The sequence below is a fragment of the Aulonocara stuartgranti genome, assembly GCF_965226115.1.
Source record: "Aulonocara stuartgranti genome assembly, chromosome: 4".
Lineage (NCBI taxonomy): Eukaryota > Metazoa > Chordata > Actinopteri > Cichliformes > Cichlidae > Aulonocara > Aulonocara stuartgranti.
In genome coordinates, this window is record NC_138942.1 from 3113218 (window position 1) to 3136158 (window position 22941).

The 22941-nt window shown below is 41.7% G+C and overlaps 2 protein-coding genes across 8 annotated transcripts in view; one reads left to right on the plus strand and one right to left on the minus strand.

Annotated features, from left to right (window-relative positions):
- The window catches only part of LOC309704605 (uncharacterized protein), a gene marked incomplete at its 3' end in the record, with an annotated part of 144331 nt that overhangs the window by 38042 nt on the left and 83348 nt on the right, over positions 1-22941 (plus strand). The window lies entirely within an intron of this gene.
- Positions 1-22941, minus strand: part of grin2ca (glutamate receptor, ionotropic, N-methyl D-aspartate 2Ca) — a 77772-nt gene that overhangs the window by 34726 nt on the left and 20105 nt on the right. Inside the window, exons 3-4 of the mRNA XM_082529840.1 lie at positions 19859-20300; positions 1595-2196 (exon numbers count right to left, since the gene is read on the minus strand). Coding sequence (XP_082385966.1) covers positions 1595-2196; positions 19859-20284 — 1028 coding nt within the window. The 5' untranslated portion in view covers positions 20285-20300. The remainder of the gene's footprint in view (positions 1-1594; positions 2197-19858; positions 20301-22941) is intronic.

A 22941-nucleotide genomic window follows, 5' to 3' on the forward strand; every position in this document is an offset into this window, starting at 1 on the left:
AGATACAGTCATAAAAGAGACGTTTCATAGGTCTCTCTGCAGTCCACCCCTGCGTTCAGTAGCTTGTAGAACCACCACGTGAACAATGCGAGGCTCTGCGTCTCTCTAGAATCTGCTATTTAGTGGTTTTTAATGTACTTTTGAATTCTATTCTATTCTATTGAGCAGCAATAACTGGACGTTGTAACATTGTAACGTTGTGACGTTGTAACGTCCACTTTAATCTGCAACATAGTTTCAGTTCATTGAGGCCTTTGCAGCCATTCATTTATTCACAGCTGTCTCAGCACTTCAGTCAGATGCAGGTGGGGACTCTGACTGGGACTTTCTTCAATCTTTCCTTTTTCAGCCATTCTGTTGGAGACAGATGGTCTCACGATTGATTCTAGAATATTTTAGTATCCAGAGGACTTTATGGCTTGATGACTGCACAGGCGCCCACGTCCTGTAGCTCCAAAATGAGCCCAAAACATCAAGTCTCCACCACCATGCTGACAGTTGGTACTATATGATGTGTTTGTGCTGTTTGGTTTTCTCCAGACTTGGTCTATGTTTTATGACCAAACATTGGCACTTTGGACTTTGCTCTAAAGGTGCGGTGTTTTGTTCAGATGCAGACCTGAGCAAGTAAGCTGCCATGTTTTTTTCTCTCTTTTTCTAGTCGTGCTGTCATGATGTCACATTTAACATGCTAACTGAAATCTAGCTCTTGTTTTTTTGTTTCTCTGAGCGTTGCACAGTCTGACTTTGGGGTGAGATTACTTCGAGGTCCTAGGAGGATTGTGTAGTTGTGGTAACACACACCTGCAAACTGCTAGCCAGTAAAATCTAATACTTCCTGCTCTTTTTCCCAGGCTTTCCTGTGATGCTCCTCATTAGGAGGCTTATTAAACTGAGTTTAGTTGTTAAAAGTTTTTAGTCACATTATTGTGAGAATTTCCACAGCTGTGACAGAGTATACCTGCATGTCAGCACCAAATCACATTTAACCTTGTTATCACGCAAGTGATGAATGAATTGAACTTTTTCACAGTTTGAATAAACCTGTATATTTTATAACAGATGAGATATAATGGCTAATTTATTAGTGTTTCAAAAGTCTTAAAAATATATTAAAATGTGTAAATTTAAGCTAAATAAATTGATTTTACTTCCTGTTTCCTTTCTGTGGGGAGTTTATGTTCACTTCGAGTGCAAGTTTAGTCTTAAATGTCGTTGAAGTGATTTTAAGCAGTCTGAGGAGTAATCTTTTTATACCTGTACCTGTAGATGGAGCTTAATAAAATAAAATAAATTCTTCTCCTGAAGGTAAGTATATGAATTTGAATTTATCTACAGATAAATTAGAGGTGTGAACTTTTGTTATGGCAACTTTACCTGACAGTGTCCATGTGACCTCTTTTAATTAATTAATTTTTTTCTTATAAGCTTAAACTGTGTCACACAGTTTGAGGCCGGTGGCACTGCTTCATTAGCAGTTTACTTATCATATTATAAAGAATTTAATTCTTTTACATTAAGGATATGTAACAGCAGACCAGACAGAAACAGTTGGTAGTAAAGTAAAGGCGCTGCCCACAACATCGTAGCTTACCTGAACAGGGTGTCATTGGTAGCTACCGCCTTGACAGGGTTGTGACAGTCGCTGTGGCCCTCGGGAACGAAGCCTCTTTGTTTTCGAAAACTCTGGACACCTTTCACGACGATAGCCACCCCGTCGCGCACCCTTTTCCTCAGGCTCATCCTCCACCGGTCCGTAATGATGCTGATGAGCCCCACCGGGAAGCTGTCGGGTGGAGGGATGTCTGGGTTTCCCACAGCCAGGCTCGGGATAATCCAGATGTAGTCTGGTCCCACTAATCCGACCTCTCCTGCCATGGCAAACAGGTACTGGGCCTCTTCGTGGGAGCAGTAGACCAGCAGCACCTGGGCGTCTATCTGCTGCAGCAGCCTCCGCGCTCGTATGTCGTTCGTGATGTCAGTGGACATGTCGAAGGTCAGAACATCCTGCAGATCCCATATGAAGTAGCTGGTGTCAGTAAAGGACTTGATGTAATCCACGTAGGCTTCGTAACCCGGGTAGAGGCTGGTTATGACCACAAAGCTGTCCCAGTTGTATTCCTCCATCACCTTGAACATACCGTTGATCTGCTGCTCGATGGAGGAGCCCAGCTGGAGGAAGTTGGAGCCCTCACCCTGGAGGGAGAGGACAATATGGTGTGACGTTGGGAAACACCTTCATGCTTTGTTGGCACACACTACACAATTTGTTGCTGATTAAAAAGCAAATGATTATCTCAATTCAGTTTGGAAAATGTGCTGCAACATCTTGAGGACCCCCCTCATACCACTAAGCCTGCACACACACATAATTCATCCTCGGACACCTGGAAGAGAGTCGCCCAACCAGTCTGCAGTGCAGCTTTGACAAGAGCTAAGTGGTTCTGTTTTATTTTGCTCCACCAGGAGCTGCAGACTCATTCATCACTTAAACCCACGTGTCTTATTTTTGCCGTACAAACAGTGGATGCCATCCATACTTGCAAACGCAGAGGGATGGCCAGAACCTGCGCCGTTTCACCTGTCTCCTCTGAAAATGCACTGACCTTGAGGGGAGGAATAAGGATGGGTTTTCTGTTAAGTGTATTATCAGGAAAAAGCGGTGGAGTGGTGAGAAAATAGTTTGTATGATCTCGTGGTATGAGACACAGCCCCACCTCTTTATTTTAATGCAACTTTTCTGGTGAAGCGAAGCTTTGTTAGCTGCGGCAGCTGTGATTGGGTTTTGACTGAGATTCAACCGAAAAGCCGTTTTTCTTTTTCTTTACTGTGATTTAGTTGATTTAGTGATGAGCTACCATTTAAACCCGCTGTCTGAAACATTTAACGGCAATGAATCAGCACAGAATTAAAGACAAAGTGGCTGTAAATTATCCTTGGTAAGATGTGTTAAAGTCTTTCTGGCACAAAGGAATTCTTTCTTAAAGTGGCAGTAGAGACACTTTCTACTGAAACAAAAGTAACATTTGTGTTTAATGATTGGTTTATTGCATTGAATGAAGCATCCTCTATAGGTCAGGTGGACACTGTTACTTAAAATAGACAACTTATTAAAACATAGACATAATTAATCACTAAGTGATATTTTAAGACTTATTTCACAAGACTTGTCTTATGAGACAGTAGCAAACTATGAGGCTGTTGTAAATGATGATAGCATCACTTCTCAGAAATGATAGCAGGGTATCACAGTTAACGTGAGAGCGATTGAGATGAAGGATTATTGATCGATTCGTCAGCAGATCCCAATCATTCTGTATCATTTGTACTGTACCGCACTGCTCAGCAAAACAAACGCCGCCATCAGACCGTGAATCATTTGGAGCGGCGTGACATTAGCGTGACTGAGTGCACAAAGTTTTGTTGTGAATACATTTTGTTTTCTTCTGGAGGTTTAATGATGATGGATAATTTTTATCAACACGATTAATCTTAGTTGTTTGTCTTTAATGCATCGTTCCAAAATTGTGAAAAGCGTAACTTTGGACTCGGTTGTGTTCTTGCTCTAATAAAAGCCTTTTTTGCCACCCTCAGGCTGATAGGTAGGTGGCCCCCACTTGACCCTCTATCACTCTGGGGAAAAACCACTTCATCCTGAGCAGCGCGCCCTCAGAGCTCAAAAAAAGGCGGCGTCGTGTATCCTCAGACGGGCCTCTGAGCTTATTCATTCTGTTTCCTCGTCGTCCTTGAGAGAAGTGTAGCGGTTTTGTGATGTATGAGGGTCTTACGGTTTCAGACGTCATGGTTAAATCCACTGACTTTGTGCCTGTGACTCTACTCTGCCCGCAGCTATGAAAATATTTTCCTTTTCTGTTGACTTGCTTCGCTTGCCACTGCCCTTGTTTCCTCACACTCGTCCCTGAACAGGGAAGAAGCGTGATAAAAGTCGTTCATGCATGGGTGGACAAACATGCAGCTGCAATGAATGCTAATATGGTTTTGTTTAAATGTGTTACAGATTAATATTTGCATAAGTTACATTGGGTCTCTGGACCTTTTGGGAAACTCGGTGTGTAACATCCTGCTGTGGACTAAGATGGATTAGACTGTTCTGGATGCTGGTTGTCTATACACATCTATACTGGGTGCAGGGTCTTTATGCAGGTTGGTCACGGGGGAGCTGAAGAATCTCTCCTTGAATCATATAAATCTACTAATTTACCTCCCCTCACTGCACAGCAAATCTGTCAGCGTTATTGCCTCACCCCTACAAGTGTGACCCTGACAGGTGCCGAGGAGCCATCGAGTGTCTGTGCAGGTGTGCGTCTGTGTGTACGGGCTTGTGTTTCTGTATGCTTTGTAGATGGTTGCTAGCCCACGGGTGTGTCAGATTAAAGCTGCCTGCAAACTACAGTCTCAACGCCTCAATTAGCAGAGAGCAGACTGGTAGTGCAGCCAGAGTGAGCCTGGGGCGTTACCACAGGCTCAGCTGCAGTTTAAAGCCTGAAGTCACGACCGCCTTGTCAGTGTGCACAGCATGCAGAGTACTGTCCAGTGCATGTGGTATGGAAGGGAACCAGTCGTCACCAGTCATTTCCATATAATGTTAAATGAATTCTCCACCTTTTTAGGCATAAAATGCAGATTAAAATCTTGAAATGGGACAAATTAAATTTGGCGTAAAGGCAGAAAGGTTTGCACGAGCCCAAAAGGACAGAAATATTGTGTCTGCTTTGTTTTGTTCTTTGAAATAGATCACAAGCAGTCTCTAAATTGCTTTTTCTGACTTGCAGTTGTCTCTAATGAGTAGCTTGAATACTATACATACAAACTGCTGTCCGTGACTCTGTTTGCGCAGTAAGCTGTACTTCCACAGTGTCACAGTAATGGTCCACAGTCCCAAAGAAGATTACAGCCATTGAGTGAAAAGCTTAGCATCTGAAGGCTGAGATTACATTCAGAAGTTTAAAATATGCTAAACTGATATCTGTTTACAAACATAGTTTTAGAAATCGTGCATAAGTGCAGACAGACAAAAACCCTCTAAGAGTTTTCAGAACAAGTCCTGATGATGCTCTTAAATGTCCACGTGGAGACGTTCTTTGCAGCCTGACATTTTCTTTGTAAAGGTTTGAAAACCTTACAGAGTTTAGATGATCTATTGTGATTATCTCCAACACTAAAAGTTGTGCCTGTGTGTCTCCTTGATAATTTCAGTGCATCTTTGTGTATCGATGGATACACTGATGTTTTGTACACGCTTGTTTTTATTGACGATGTTGTTAATGTTGGGCGATAAACTGCAGTCTGTGGTGTGGTTTTCAGGTTGTGTTGCTTTGCAGTTCAGACCCACATCTTTGTGTATGATTTGTGTTAGTTAACTTTCCCCATATCAAGATTATCTCTAACAACGGACCAGACCGTTTAATTTTGTTGTAGATCTGTTGTCTCACAGTTTGTTCTTTCTTCATTCTGGAGACTTCAGGCTGTGCGGTGCAGGAACAGCTGTTATTGGCACACAGAGCCGTGTGGTCATTTAGCAAGCGTTTGATTGGGGTTTGCTTTGATTTCTATTTGGCAGAGCAGTTTTATTGTTGCTTAATTATATTTAGTTAACTGTGGGAAGCCAGAAATTTAAGATTGAGACTCAAATTTTATCAATTGTGCAGCCCTAGTTTCTATGTTTGGCGAAATGAGGCGCTCCTGTTGCAAATCAGGTCCAAAAATCTTGGTTATTTTAACTTTTTGCTTGTTGTTTGCACAGGTTTTGTTTTCAGGACAATTATGTTTCAACCTTTTCTCCACTTGAGAATTATTGAGATTGCAATGACGATGATTAATCAAAGTCCGGACACCATTGTGTTTTATGTGTTTCATGTTGCTACACAGCACAGAAAGGGCAAACTCAAATCCATCACAAGAGCAAAACCTCCGAGGATGATGGGTTGGATGACGTCCAACATTGTAACAGACCTTTAGCTGTCTTTTTAAATGGCTGTTTAATTTATTTTATTTATTAAAATATGTATTGAAGGATATATATTAAATTTAATAGTTAAAAATACACAATAACTGACCTTTACGGGCTCAGAAATATCCTAGCTCATAGCTGAAGGTTATTTGAATGACTCAGGTGGGTGATATCTATTGATAGGCTTGGACTGTATCCAACAATCTAAAGAAAATAAGATATTTGAGTCAGGGATCAAGGACACACTGACGGGTGATTTGTGATAGAAAGATAGCAGCAAGAGAATGTTTGCAAGATGATGGAGAGAGACGTGCTGTGATGGACGGTTCAGAGATGGTGGCGCTGAGAACAAGACAGGAGACCAGAAATGAGTCCATCAGAGGGACAGATGTGAGTCAGAGAGGCTGAGAGGGTTTGGACATGGAGCTGCCAGAGGAAGACCTCAAAGAAGATCCGTCGATGTAGTGAAGAAGGAGGGTTGGTGTGACAGAGGAGCATGCTGGGATAGGACCACGATGAAAGGATGTACTGAGGTAAATGTGTTGTGGCAGTGAGTGAAATTTGGCACTAAAGATATGGAACACAAAGCGGTGTATGGCTCCCCTGATCACATGACTCAACTGCAGCCATCTCCCCTTCCTCTCCCTCCGTCCCTCTATGAAGAGTGACTTCTGGCCACGGCGCTTTGCTGCGACATATGTCTGCCTCCGCCGCGCAGCAGGAAGCGCCCTGGCACCGTCTTCCTGTGCTGCTGACGTCACGTAGATCCTGCACGTTGACCTGGGACAGACACACGGCTCCCTGTGGCATTTATCACAAAACAGGACTGTATAGGTGGCGTGCAGCGACACTGAAATAACGCACATCCGAGCACAGAAGCTAATTCTGCACTAAGTCACCGAAACCATTAATTCTGTGTTACCAAGAATGAAGACGCCTCAAAGCCCGTCCTTTGTGAAACGTCCCACTACTTCCACGTTTCAGCACCAACACGGGTCTATAAATATCGACAGACTTACAGTTTACACGCTCAGTTCTCGTGGTGCACAGAGCTCGCTGTGAGCGGTTGTTAATGAGACTCATCGGTAAATGTTGCCTAATCTTGGTTTGACAAAATGTTAACCGGGGATGAAGTTGTTTGTTGCTTCGGTCTGTTTAACTTTTATTAAATCCCTCCATCAGTAAGCGAGTCAGTCGCATAAACAAACCAGACACAGGACTTCATTAAATATCAGTTATTCTTGACGTGGAGAGGATCGGTCGGTGCGAATGGTAAATGAGGGTTAGAGTTAGAGAGAAGTCGAGCTGTCACACAGTTTTACCGTTTCATGATTTAGTGATGCAGCATATAGGGCTGCTCGATTATGGCAAAAATGATAATCACGATTATTTTCACTGAAATTGAGATTTCCATTATTTGACGATATTTATTTAACAATAACAATGTGTTGAATAATGACTTTAAAGATTGTCAAAAAATAATATAAAATAGTGTGCAAATACTGATAACAGTGCAAATGTTTGCAATATAAGAAATCAATGAAAAATGTAAACATCTATGTTTAGTGAACTTTGCAGTGTTGCTCTGTGGTGCAGCTACGACACTGTTGCAAAGTTTACACACTGTGTCTACTTGATCCACGTCTGACTGAACCCATAATGTTTCCACACCACTGAAGTTTTTTTTACCTCTCTTTTCAACCAACAGCAGTCACTCTCCTCTCCAAATAACTTCTGCTCAGCTTTCCGAGCTTCCCTCGGGTCCTCTTAATCAGCGGTCCCCAACCCTCGGGCCTCGGACCGGTACCGGTCCGTGAGTCGTTTGGTACCGGGCCGCGAGAGTTGAGGCTCAGGGCCCTATTTCAGGAAGCCGGTTTAGAAAACTCAGAGTGAAAAACGATAGTCAGGGTTGAGTAACCCCGAACTGTCCAACTCGGAATATTCCGTTTCAGAAAGGCTGATAACAAGTAGTTCAATCAACGCGGAGTTGCTTTAACCCCAAGTTAAGCGCGCGCACGAGGATACATAAAGCCCTGATTAGTGGAGCACAGATTAAGTGAGTCACCATGGAGACGGAGGGAAAGAAGGCGCGGTCAATGTATTTTACAGCGCTTGAGGCCGAAATTCTGATGGCAGTATATGCCGATAACATGCAAATTCCACGGGAAAAAAGTAACACAGGCTCAGCTGCAAAAGAAAGAGAGCATGCATGGCAAAACATAGCCGACAGAGTCAATGCGTGAGTGTTAATTTAAACATTGATCTAGGGATTTCCACCCATTTAACACGTTATTTTATTATATTTTATTTTATTTTTTAATTTATACATTTTATTTTGTGATGTGATGTGAGCGCAGGTGCAACCCAACAGGCCCCAAACGTTCCTGGCAGCAAGTAAAAATGAAATATAAAAATATAGTCCAAACAGGTAAGGTGTAATTGTATTATGAGCCATAGTGTTTGGTCTGTTTGTCCGATGTAAATCAATTGCAGTTAGAGGCTACATTAATTTCCCCTCTGTAAGCACTTATTGAAACTATCTGAGCACATTACAAGTACATATTTGCTTACTCTGTATGCTCAAATGTGACCCGTTATAGCCAACAGAAAAAAAGCGGAGGCCCGAAAAACAGGTGGGGGTCCTCCACCACCACCACTCACAGAGGCTGAGCAGTTGGCTTCCACATTTGTGATAATGTTGGCAGCATCACATATGATCTTCACAGTGCAGAGAACACAAATTAGCATCCATTACTATAATGAAATAATTTGTTAGTTTGAAATGCTACAGGGAACTATGTACCTGTACATTAATGCTGTGGAAAGACTTCCTGTTCACATAGTCTCCTTCATTTACTGAAGGAGCAATGATTGGAATGTGAGTGCCATCTGTACAGCCAATCACGCCTGGGAACCGTGAGAATAAATGTAAAATTTAAGTAGTAGTTCAAGTATCACCACATCATGAATTAAGTTTTGTTCATCCTGATACCTGCAATTTTGTGGCATCCCTCTTTGATAAATCTTGTGGGTCTATGACCGGGGAACACCACAAACGAGTACAGGAGACGTTTCAGTGCAACTGTAACATTCCTGACTGCCCGACAGACGGTAGCCTTGGAAACGTGCTCAGCGTCACCAATATTATACAGAAAGCTCCCGTTTGCAAGAAACCGAAGTGCAATACAAATAATATGTACAGAACTGAGAGAATGTCGGCGATGTGTCACATGAGCAATATTAGGCCTGAGGATGTTATTCAAATAAATTATAGATTGTGCTGAAAAACGGTAACGTTCACACAGAAAATCATCAGGAAATGATAAAATGTCCGAACGCGCTCTGATCACTCTCTCCCGGCGGAGAGCTCTGCGGAGAATTTGGGCTTCAACATCTACTGGCTCTTCAAGGAAGGGACACGCCATGTCTGACACTTCCTACAGTCAGGTTTCCGACAAAGAGGCGGAGAAGGTTAGGGTTAGTTGAAGTAAACCTGCTAGGGGGCAGGTTAGCTTCACGGAGTGTGTCGTCATAGTAACTCACTCAGAATTAATCTAAACTCGCTTTGTGAAACCGAAAACCCAGAGTTTTCGTTAACTCAGGGTATACTTACTCAGAGTTTGCACTAAACCGGCTTCGTGAAATGTATGGTTTTCAGGGTTATTCTGTTATCGTTTTTATCGTTTAATATGTTTTCCTGGGTCTTTTCACGAGTGTTATGAATAAATTTTCTTTTTTTCGGTACCGGTACTAGTTTTATTTTGTTGTATTTATCCGCGACACCTTAAAGGCCGGTCCGTGAAAATAATGTCGGGCATAAACCGGTCCGTGGCGCAAAAAAGGTTGGAGACCGCTGCTCTTAATTGTTGTGACACGTGTTCAAAATGCAGAGAGGTGCGCTCGATTTGCCACACGGAGCAGCGCGAGAGTAAAGCACGAGGGAGGGGCTAATAATCGGCTCAGTCATTTTTAATGATCGTCGAAAGCCCAGATCGTAATCGTAATTAAAATTCGATTAATTGAGCAGCCCTAGCAGCATACGTCCTCATGTTCACATGTTCAGAGCGTTTATATATTTTAGATAAAAAGACTTCCAAAGTGATTAATGTGACAGATTGATGTTATAAATTATAATTAGGTAGGTTTGCAGTGTCATCAATTTAATCTTAGTTGTCATGAGCTGGTTGAGATGAGCCATAGTTGCACGTGAACATAAAATTGGAAAATCATCAATAAACTAATAAATATCAGGGATTTGAGCTGATAAATACTTTTTAAAAAAATACACACGGGCCTCTCTGGACCCGACCTAATGAATCTCACTGGAGCCGATAGCTGAACGTGACGCTGCATATACACATGTACTGACTCTGCTAACACTTGTCCTTTTTACCGCTGGCTGCTTTCTGTGACCGTTCAGGAGTCTGTCTGCTTCAGTCTAGACAGGTTATCCTCTTATTTCTGTGAGTTTTGACATGCAGGACTTGAGAAGTGGGCACAAGTGAGTTCCAAAAGTAGACACGGCAGAGTCTGAAAAAAAAGAAGTGCTCTAGTTTTGAGAAAAGCCTCAGGCTCTTGTTCTTGCAAAGACAATCAGGGTTTTTTGGTCCTTTCTGTCATACATTTTGTACACTTTGTGCAGACGGTCTTGCTCGGAGGATGTGATCTGTCACACTACAGAATGGATGCTTCAAAGAGTACTTTGGATTTTAGGTCAGGATATTGAACTAAATGGATAATGAGAGAAAAGTTGAATTTATGCTCCCCTGTTCAGCGAAATCACATCAGACACGTTGAGAATGTGTAGCCACACTGTTGCCAAGTGCTTGTTCAAAGGGGGACGTTTGAATGTTTGGGTTTTCTCTCTATTATTATTAAAAATAAAACTGAATTAAATCCATCCATACATCCATCATCTGTTCATCCATCAAAAACATCAAGTCTCCTCACATAGGAGGTGTCCAGGGGGCATCTTGGTCAGATGCCCGAATGCTTTCAGATGCTCTTTTGATGGTGATGTAGTGGCTCCACCCTCAGCCTCTCTCAAATTACCCAGCTCCTCAGCCTCTCTCTTCGAGTAGATGACGAAATTAAGAACCTGACTTCTAACACTTGTATCTGCCATCTTGTTTTTTAGTCACTATTAGGGATGGGTACCGGTATCCAGTGCCATGATGGCACCAGTTCTGACATAAACGGTAGTAACCAGACCGAAAAGCAGCGCACATTTCGGTGCTTTATTTCGGTGCTTTTTTTTCCTGAGCTGTGATACACTTTAGATTCTAGCCAATCATTTTACGTTTCCGAGGATAGTAGGCGGGGCCAGGTACGTACGTTCTTTTAGAGCAGAGCTACAGATTAAAAATGTCCAAGGCGAAGCGGTCAAAGTCTGGCTGTACTTCACAGCAAAAGATGCAAACTCAGCAGCAACAAGTGCTTTAAGCTGATACTGTGATACTGTCAAAGGAGGTAACACCAAGAATCCGATGAAACACCTGGCGACGCATAGCGTTTTTTTTAAAAGCCCAGAAATGCGCCGTATTTGATAGCTTGCTGCGAGACCTCACACCGAGCACATCTACTGCGGGTGTGGTGCCAGTTATCGGACCCGGAGTTAGCAACATCCCCCAAAAACCCGTAGAGGAGAGTCCTGGCCCCTAGCCCTGCGAGTGTAGCAGAAATGATGAGGATGATGATGCAGCAGCAGCCGTTCTTCTCTGCGTGAGTAGCTTAATGTTGTTCGTGTGTAATTTACGTTGAGTAGGCTAACCACGTTATTACATTAATGCATGTAAGGTGAACTAGCAAACACCATCATAGCTTCATGCGGCTGTCTTCTTGTTTGATGGCAGATACTCCCTTCACCCTGGCCAAAAAGGCTAAAATGACCAAAGAAAAAGAGGGAAACAGCTAAACATGAGAGGTTTTTGGACAAAGTTTGTGTTTTTTCCATTGTTTAAGCACTGCTTCCTGCCAAGAGTGATACCATATATGCCCCATAGCTGCAGAAAAGGCTAACATTGTTATCTTTTTACAAAAAACAGCTGAACATGAGAGGTTTTTGGACCAATTTTGTGTTCTCCATTCTTTAAGCACCGGTTTGAGCACCGTTTAAGCACCGGCACCGTTTCAAAAGTACCGGTTTGGCACCGGTCTCGGATAAAACCTAAACGATACCCATCCCTAGTCATCCCTAGTCACTATCCACAAATGTAGAACGACCAGCTTCACGTTCAGCTTTACGTTCAGCTCTCTTCATCACAGCAGACTATACAGAATCCACGTTACTGAAGATGGTGGATCAATCCTTCCTGCCCTCACTTACAGATTAAACCCCCCAAAATACTTCTCTTACCGTTTTATGACAACGTCACTAAAATAAAAACTGCACCAAGAACTATTATTCATTTCCAACTAGAGTCATTTGGCTAGACTATGTTGTTTTTCTGGATATGATGACTCTGTGTCTGTGGCAGTTTAAGGATCTTTTCTAACAATGATAAGCGACTTTTGTTGTCACTGGTTGAACGAATAAAAGGTTGTGATCCACATTCAGCGTTGTAGCTGCAGCAGACGGCAGCAGGCATGAAGCATGCAGCTCAACCAGCACAGAGAGTAACGCCACAAACACAGAAAGAATCCGTATCAGTTCAAGTCTACCCCTCGAGTTTGGAAACTCCGCCGCCTCCACTGCCAAACACAGTAACTCTTCCGAAACACAACAGGTGTTTGTCTACAGCTGACTCAAGCGGTTGTGAGTTTGTGTAATTGTGGCACTTTGATGTTGGAATAGTTTATTTCAAGTCTCTAGTGTATCAAATTAAATAAAAGCAAGTAGACCTGCTAATCTTGTCCTCTGTTTTCTTTCTTTGGAGTCTGATGGTTCTTGTACCTCTTGAAAGTTGATGCATTTGTTCCTTGTTTGACCAGCTTTACCAGGTGCGTGTTCTTCGGGCTTCCCAAACCTGTCGGTGATTTGTGTCAGCCGTGATTATTGATATTGATTTTATCCAGTGTTTAGACACTGAGGAGGCTCCTGGGAACTGATTGATCTAAAGCTTCCCTTGGTCATCTGATCCTGACGTGACTGCTAGCTGAATGAGTTCCAATACTATAATTACACGAAAAAGCAATATTCTTAATTGAGTCTTCGGCCCAGCATTAGTTTTTTAATGGCTGTTTGTGATAGGAATAGAAAATGAGGCGTATAATGGCACGTCAGCTCTGATGTTGCCAATCGACAAACAGAAATGTCCTGAGGATAGCAATCGGTTTATCACCTAATTTCATGCTGTCGCTTTCATAGGGCTCAAACTCTGTGCTTTCAGTGATATGTATGAAAAATGAATGAGCTCCATTGCCTTGTTGACTACCCTTGACAGCACCCCATAAATCAATTGGTGAATGGCATTCCTGATTAAGGGGAAACTCAAAGAAGGTTAGATCAAAATAATCTCTGTGCAGCTCGTTCATTACTGTTTGCACATTTTTACCTTTTCAGCGATCAAATATTAAAATGCTACTGAATAAAGCATAAATTATGGCACTTTTGCTGTCTAAAAACAGTGCTTTTTGGTGTTTTATTTGGTCTATAACAGTCTGACAGACAATTACAGATCATCTTCTTCTTCCTTCAGGTAATTTATAATCTTTATGACATATTTTATATCAGTCGCTCTAAAAGTTTTTGTTGTTTTTTTGAACTTCCAGCTTTGCTTTTATCTGTAAAACCTTTATTTATAATGTTGTCTGACTCTTTTCCCCTAGATTATAAAGTTCTCCACATTTTTGCATGTTATTATTTTATTAATCATTTACTTCGACTTCTTTTGGAGGATTTTAATGTTCAGAGCCGTTAACTTTTATCCCTTGAGAATATTTAGACGATTTAGGGTGCACTGCCTTGCCTGAGGATATTTTGAGAAATGGTCAGCAGGGACAGATTTAATGTTTCCTATCAACTGAGCTACAGCTACCCCACATCTCTAACCTCTGAGGCATGCATTAGTTTTAATTTAAAGAGACGTGGCAGTGCGGACTGAGAGGTTCACTTTAGAGCGGGATAAAATGCCACATTCACATGATTCTTTTTATGACTACATTTATCTGTTGTCTGTTACGTTTTCCTTGTCCTTGCCACCAGAGAGATTATCAACACATGAGCCAGTCATTTATAAATTGATGCACAATTGAGTATCAATCTGTTTGCCACTTATCACAGCCCAGGTCACAGGTTCAGGCTGAAAAACCCAGACCTCCCTCTCCCCAGGCACCTCCTCCAGCTCATCTGTGGGAACACCGAGGCATTCCCAGCCCAGCTGAGAGATATAACCTCTCCAGCGTGTTGTGGGTCTTCCCTGGAACCTCTACCCAGTAGGTCCAGTCCCCCCTTTTCACCTGTTTGCTTTATGGGCGTATCTATTCATTATTCTGTCATTATATGGTTATAAAGATTTTTCTTCGGTGAATCTATAACGTGAACTTGCTCAGTTCTCTGCTGGGATGAGCTGAGATAGCGGTCAGCTGTAATGTGTGTATGCAGAGTAGAATTACAACTTTTGACTGAAATTAATTTTAACCTTATTTTGGGAAAAAATGTATCAATTTTATAAAATCAAATTAACTGATTACATGGATGTAGTTTTTCTTTTGTCTCAGTGACGACTGCAAAAGTTACGGATTTTATTTGATAGAGATTCAACACGCTGCCCAGATATCTGCCTGGAAGCAGTGCAAAGATGGATACGAGTGGACAGACGTGTATATAGAGTAAAGAAGGATTTTGTGATTACTCGTTTCTACAATAAGCACATTTTTCATTTGTGGGTTTGGTTTAATTTTCTACAAGTTATTAGCTTCTTAAAATGTTCACACAAACAAACTGGCCGACCTGAAATTTGAATGCGTTGAAGCAGCAACATTTTTTGTTTCATAACCGTTATTGGGGTCAGTTTGAAGGTCGCGTGTTCTTCTACTTGGAAGCAGGTGAAGTTTGAGAAAGTCTAAGCATGCTCCATGTTTTTTATGCTTTTGAAATGTTTAGTAATAACCAAAATCTTTGGTATTTGTGGTATGGATTAAGTACAAGTGGACCCAAGGCTGCGGGAAACTATTTGCCTGCAAATAGCAAATCATGCAGGGCAGGCATGTGTGCATGTCACTCAGAGACCCGGTGCCTCAGTGGGTAGATTACGGTTGGTTTCCAGCTGGGACCATCCATATTAATAATGCATGCACTCACTGCTCTGAAAGGCAAGTATAATGGCTTCACTAAATGTCATAAATTAATGGTCCCAACTAATTGCTGATGTAAAGCAATCATTCATTTTCACACTAGCCTTTGTCAAAGAGCTTATTTCTTATTACATGTGTTTATTCTGTAATTTACTGTGATTGATTCGCTGTTTCTGTCCTCAGGTTTGAATGGTTAAAGTGTAAATGAGCAGCAGGAGGCATTAACTGCTGCATGACATCTCTTTTATTACCCTCGACGCCATGCGGAGGGCGAGATCACGCCGCATGTTTTCTGAAATGGATGTTGTTGACAGGGGAGCTGTCTACAGGCCCGTGTGAATGATGCAAATTACTGGAGTCTTGTTAGTGTCTCCTTGCTTATGGAAAGCCTCAAGAGTCAAATGGAAAAGGCCAATCTGGGGCTTTGAATGAAGAACCATATTCTTATCCAAAGCACTGAAAGAGTTCACTGATGCTGTAGGTGAAAAGATGAATTCAGTGCCGTGAGATTACTGCCTCAGGCTCGTGCTGTTAGATGCTGTGATGGTTAAAACCTCTTGTGCATCTTTCGTATTAGCATTTTTCCACTGATCTGATCGTTGCAAAGGATCACCATCATTTGTAAATAAAGAGACCAATTCTTTTTAACTGTAAAAGTAGCTTTAGCTTATTATTGTAGCTCATGGCTAAAAACACATCTCAAAATCCCCTGTGCTGAGACCTGGTAGGGGGTCAGTTTAGGCGTGGGAGGCCTGCAGTTTGCTGATGGAAACCTTGAAGATGATGATGAAGAAAAAGGCCTAAAAGCTGCTTACTCTTCAGACTAATGAAATGGGAAGATTTGAGTTTACTGAGAAATTGCTAATACTTAAAATAGCTTTAGGGCAGCAATGATACTTTTCACATTATTAAACACATTTTAACACTTTTAAGACTTTGATTGTACCTTAACTTAGATTTTACACTCACATCAGTGTGTTTGGTTTTAGATTTCATCTGAAGGAGTAAACAGGTCTTGAAAAGTCTAAAGGTGAATGTGAGGCAGGCTGATAGGGGTGCAGAGCATTTGCATGCTTGCATTAATCCTAGTAATAACAAACAAAACATCTTTTTAGCTTTGAAAAATAATAAATGCTTCTGATCTAATTTCGACTCCCCGAAAGCTGCTGACCAAACTCGTTGGTGTGGTAATACTTAATTAGAACTTAAATAGTGGTTTAAAATAAATCTTTAATGACATTTTAAATCCTTTTCTCATAGACTTTGATTGTATTTTATGTGGTACGGGCACAAATATATAACATTTGTTTAATATATTATAAAAAAGTGTATTAAAAGTCCATTGGGTTGAGAGAACATCTGGGAAGCAGCTAAATGGCGTTGAGGACGGCCACAACAGCGACACGGTCAACCTGATGCTGTGCAAACATGAGCCGGCAGGTCTGGGACTAGCTAGTAAAAACAAAAGTTGCAGTGTGGCTGTGTTTGCCTCAATGGCCCAGCCAAGTTGTTACGTGTGAGGAAAAACATAAATAGCTGTGCAGCATGCATCATTCAAGAAACCAAGCATAATGTGCACCACCACCAAGGCGAGTCATCAAGTGAAAGAATCATTTTTCAGGGCTTCAGACTGCGGCTGTCGACGTGTGATGCTATCCCAGCTCCGCCAAAGTGTTTCTTGTAGAAATGTCACCAGAGAAAAGATTATAGTCTCTGTTGCTGGTATTTGTGCTTGTTTAGATCGATCGTTGCAGCTAAACCAGCTTCAACTCAGATGTGGTTTAAATGCTCGTTTGAGCCACAAACTTGTCTCCTGTACTTGACCTCACCTCAGTGTAGCAGCATGTGGCACTAACATCATGTAACACAACCTCGACATACAACATCTGCACAAAAATGTTCAAAAGAGTTGGAACTCTAGTTTTTCTTATTAATAAAATTAGAAGTTGCACTAAATGTTGACTAGGGCTGCCACGATTAGTCGACTAGTCACGATTATGTCGACTATTAAAATCGTCGACGACTAATTTAATAGTCGACGCGTCGTTTGAAGCTTTGTAAGATCACAAAGGACGCAGGAATGAGTAGCAGGATTTAAGAGTGTAATAACGGACTGAAACAGAAGATGGCAGCACTGCATGTACAAGGATGCCAGCTGCCGTTAAACCCCGAAGAAGAAGAAGCTGTGTCCCAGAATTCATAGCGCAGTTGTCAACAATGGCGGCAGCTACTTAGTTTTAACTTTACTCTTATTATTCTTTCTGGGTCACAAAATAAACGTTTAACATATTTTCAGGCTTGAATGTAGCTGTGTAAACCTCAAATATCTGCTCAGTTTATCAAGACACCACATATTTTCAAAAGCGCTCCGACGTTTTCGGAGACGTCTGTTACCCACTAGCTCGTTAGCTAGGCGGGGGCTAGGCTAACTAGAGCCGTGAGAACACCGGACTCCCGGCAAATCGTTTTCAAACCCACCGCCGTCTTTCGCTAGTCAGGTTAAATATATATAAGTCACTTAGATAACTTAAAAATGTTAGTTTGGCTTTCTTTAGTATTTTATTTGTTCCTGAGTAAATCGGTTTGGCTGAGATTAAAGTTATAGTTTTTGCACAGCTAAAACTGTCAAGCAGACAGCTGATTATCAGAAGTGTGAGACGCTGGAGAATATACTCCGGTGTCCTGTTATATTTTAGAAAGCAAGGAGTTGCAAATTTCATTAAAAATTAATAAACTACCATCTTGTCTTTATTTTTAGTTAGCACAAACACTTCAAGCTGTAAGCTAATGATAGTTATATAAGACCAGATGCTGCTGGTGCAATAAGCTGTACGCTGTACGTCCAATGGATGATGATCTGATTAGTCGACTATCAAAATAATCGTTTGTGGCAGCCCTAATGTTGACATAACAATAAATCATATCACTTCCTCTTGCAATAGATTATCAGCATGCTGGTGCCAGATGTTGTTAGTCTTATATAAACTGTTTCCTTCACCCATTTGACTTGGAGCCAGTACCTCATGATACACTTGGGTACCAAAATTCAGCGTCTTGCATTGAGGAAGGATGGCTCACATCTGGAAAGTTAATCAGGGAGCTAATATTAACTACAAGATAAAAACACACTGACACCACAGTACAGTGAAGAAATGCACCAACCCTTTAAAGTGACGTATTATACGTCCTTCAGTGTTCATTAAGCTGATGTAATTAGCACTCGGATTCCTGTTTTTTTTCCTAATGGCATCTTTGTCATTATTTAACTGCTCTCAAGAAAATGAATCAGCACCTTAAGCAGAATTGTGATTGAAATGATTTCTCTTTTTGCTACGAGGACTATAATTACCACGAGTCACGCTGCAGACTCAAGTGATTAAGTAAATGTCTAAATACTGAATGAAGCTGTTATCTAACTTCAATAAGAGTAAGGAGTTCTTAATACCTGACAGACCAAAAGGAAAAACAGAAACTTTGTCCAGGAATGAGATTGACCCCAACAATTGATTTCATAGAGCACCTATCTCCTTTGTTTAATGAAATATTATTATAGTTGGTACCAGAGATGGTGTAATCTGATTACTTTTTTCAAGTAACGAGTAAAGAAAGGATTACTGTTGCAAAAATGGTAATTAGATTACCTTTACTTTCCCGTAGGAACGCTGCGTTACTGCGTTACTAAAACCGTGATTTTTTGCGAGAATGTCTCACGACAGTGACGGAAGCGAGTGCGCCGTTCGTGACAACAGCTGTGTGCAGATCAACAGTGGATCATATATCGAGTGCAGAGAGAGTATGAGCGTGCAGCGTTTAAAGCGTGGAAGTACTGACCTTACTTTGAGTTTGATTCCATAAAAAGTGATAAAAACATTAGCGTCCATCGTGCGTGGGAAGAAAACTTCTTTTTACAGCGAAAAAAACCCTAAACTTCCAACAAGCACCGAGTAGCTATGACGTAATGGGAACCTCACAGAGAAACTCGCGGATCCTTCCACTGACCGCGGCACACCTGCACCAGGGTAAACCTCCGCCTACCCCACTCCTGCTTTACAGGTGAAAATAGAGCAACAGGGCCGCTGAGTCTTTCACTTTATTTATTTTCTGCTGTGTTTTACTTGCATCTATTTGAAAGACTGAGTGTAAACACACAAAATATTTTATTTTATGTGCTGGAATGTGCAGAAAATAGGTTTAAATGTTAAACTAATTTCTTCCAGTCAGAGAATGTTGCATATAATTAAATCTTTGCTTGATGCATAAAGTTAAAAGATTAAAACTAATAAAACAAGTTTTAAAAAGAGACTTTTCCATTTGATTACATTTTGTATGATGGATTATGCAGAAAAAGTAGAATTGGGCTGAAAGATCTATCACTTTATCACCTCTTCAGGTTGTAAATCGTGTTTTTAAAAAGTAACTAAGTAATTATTTACTTTTGAAAATAAGTAATCAGTAAAGTAACGGGATTACTTTGTTGGGGAAGTAATCAGTAATTAGTTACTGATTACTTTTTTCAAGTAACTTGACCAACACTGGTTGGTACTGTGGTGTTGGTGTATTCTGGATAAAAAGAAAAACTGAAAGATCAGCGGCGGTGGAATAAAAACAAAGGCTTTTGTGTGTGTGAGGTGTAGTAATTGATGACGAGCTGACCTTGTGTGGCAGGACGACAGCAGAGCCTCCACTGATGCCCACGATTGGCACGGCCGTCTGAGTGGAAATGAAGTCCAAGATCTGCGCCACGGCCTCTGAGCCCACGTTGTCCTCGAACACCACGCCATGGACACGGTTGGTTGAGAGAGTGTCGCAGATGCGGGTTAGCAGCGCCCGAGGGTTAGTGTTGTTGACCAGTACAGTGATAGGGTTCACCTCCAAGGGAAGATCCATGAAGTTTTCCCGACTCAAACGCCCCTTGATCTCCGTCTGGTAGGCCGCGCCGCTGAACACCACCGCCACATTCACAGAGGGCGTGGGGATCCCGAACGGCCGGCCGGAACAGCCAGGGATGGCGCAGAATAGCAGCAGCAGCAGCGGCGGCCACCACGGGGAGTCGCTCCAGCAGCCTAGACGAACGCCCATCTCAGTCACCTACTGCCTGGTGGGGGGGATAGAAGAGATCGACATGTTAGATAGGAAGATCTTTTTATTGTGTTTGTTTTTACGTTTTGATAAATATAAATGACCTTCTGGCTTCATCTCGGCTCAGCGTGCCGGCCCGCTCGCTGTAATCAGACGTGTAAGAGCCCATTAACGGAGCCCAGAGCAGTATTTTTAGTGTTTGTCAGCGTGCAGCACGAGGCTGTGGCCAGGCTGTTGCGTCTTAGGATGGCAGCTGCCACCCTGCTGCTGTTGGATTCTGCGGTACAACCCAGCAGATGGTGTCCAGCGTTTAATGCAACAAATGGAGAACAAGAGGATTTATAATTTTTCTCTCGTGACATTACTTTTGATGCTATTACTTAATTTCTTTTTTAGCAGCCCAAGGCATTCAGGCTTAATCTGCTGCAGATCTGCATGCATAGTTTTGACGATCATGTGGCATCCACAGTGTCAGAATAATGTTCATTAGCATACGTTTCAACATATCAAAAGGAAAAAAACTTTATTCACAAATGCCTTTAATCCTCTGGTGATAAAATCCTTGCTCCTTGTGCAACACTGCCTCTCTAATGGACTGCAATGCAAGCACTAACTCTCAGCCGTACTATCTTAATTACTTCCAATTGTTGTGCTTTCTGCCCTCTGGAAGGTAATGCAGGAGAAATGCCATAGTTGGGACTCTGCGATGTCAAACCCTGTAATGTTAGTTTAACATTCACATTGTAAGCAGACAGCGGTTTGTGTTGAGCTGTCAGACAGAGTTAGGCTCGTTGTCAAATCTTTCACAGCAGTGTTTGTGGCCCTCGGGGAGTGCTGCACACTGGGCCCCTGTCACAGAGATCTGATCCACCATGTGATGGAATCCCAGTGGGGTGAATATATTGTAATCCCTTGGTAATCCCAACCAGGCGTCATGGCCTGCGGCTTGATTGTAGTGTATAAACTTATCAAGAGATTTGGCTAGTGCACGGAGCACGGTGCAGCTCTGTGCTGCGTTTTTCTCTCCGTTCTACATCCTGTGTCGGACCGAGCTGTGAGCTCCTCTGGAAAACACTGCAGAACAAGCATGCAGTGCATGACGGCCGGGCCGGTTCATCTCTAGAATACTTATGAAGGAATTGGGTTTTTTTGTCATGTTGCATGCACAGACTCCGAGAAAACACATCACGCATGCATGCATGGGAAGCTGTTCGTGACGTGTCCTGCATGTGCAACTCGACTCTACATCCTGTTCAGTGACATCAGCCGTGTTTCAGCTGACAGCAGTAGAGACGTTTAGGCTTAATGTCGTGAGATTAACATTCATGGAAGAAATACGTGAAGACCTCCTGTATATTTAATGAAACCGTAAAACAGCTGAGGCGCATGAATGAAGGCTGAACGCTCAGGTGGTAAAAATGTCATTAAAGCAAAAATGGAGTCATCAGTAACTTTGTGACATGATTTTAATATATTTATTTATATTTTATATTGTATAACCACCACCGCAACAGCTATGGTTCAATTAATTAAGACAAAGCAACGCTTTTTTGAATCCGGTGATAAGGCAGGGAAACTTCTGGCCTATCAAGCCCGTGCCGAAGCAACCTCCAAACGAATTCCAAAGGTCAAGTCTGCCGCTGGTGACATAATATCGGACCCAGAGGGAATTGATGAAGTATTTGTTCGTTTCTATTCCAATCTGTACACGTCAAGCTCTCCACCTCTATCAGAAGAAACTCTCCAAAATATACATTTTCCAAGAATAGATCTGACGAAGGGGTTAGGGGGACCGATTACTAGGGCTGCTCGATTATGGCAAAAATGATAATCACGATTATTTTCACTGAAATTGAGATCACGATTATTTGACGATATTTATTTAACCCTTTAAGACCTACTATAGAACCAAGTCCACCAGAGCTTATATTATTTTTTTTACATGCTGTAGTGCCATTTGTAGGAGCATTTCAAGTTGCTATACATCAATACAACTGTTATAGCCCATATTTTAATAATATGTATGCATTAAGTCCATAGTAATTACATAAATTGCAAAAAAGTGCAATAAACTACAAAAAAAATTGAAAATCGCTTTTGTTTTGTTTACATATATTTCTACTTGGAGAAATTTAAGAGGCTTATCCCTCAAAACTTTAAATACAATAAAGTTGCAAAAAATAGTTTCCCACCACAGGAAATTTATTTTGAGTGTCTTCATAGTTTTATTTTGGAGATACAGCAATTTTTATATACTGCAGGAAAAACAAAAAACAATCCTATGATGCAAATTTGCAAAGAAAACAGCAGGTGCATCATTTCACTGTGGGAAGTGTTACGAACAGCTGATAGGAACGGCAAAGCGTGTTTCTGGAATATTATGTTTTTGTTCCTGCAAGCGCTTTTTATGCAATTTTTGCAAAGCTATATGTGGAAGGAAACCGTGACCGAGGACAAGCTGATGGCATCAGATGTAAGTACAACTCCTCCGGTTTCATATGCAAAACAAATTATTGCGCTAGCTTACACGGTTCAGGTTCTACAGGGATTTAAAAATAGTTACGCAAAACGGAGCGTGCTGCTCTGACCGGCTTTAAAGGGTTAACAATGACTTTAAAAAATAATATAAAATAGTGTGCAACACCACTGAAGTTTTT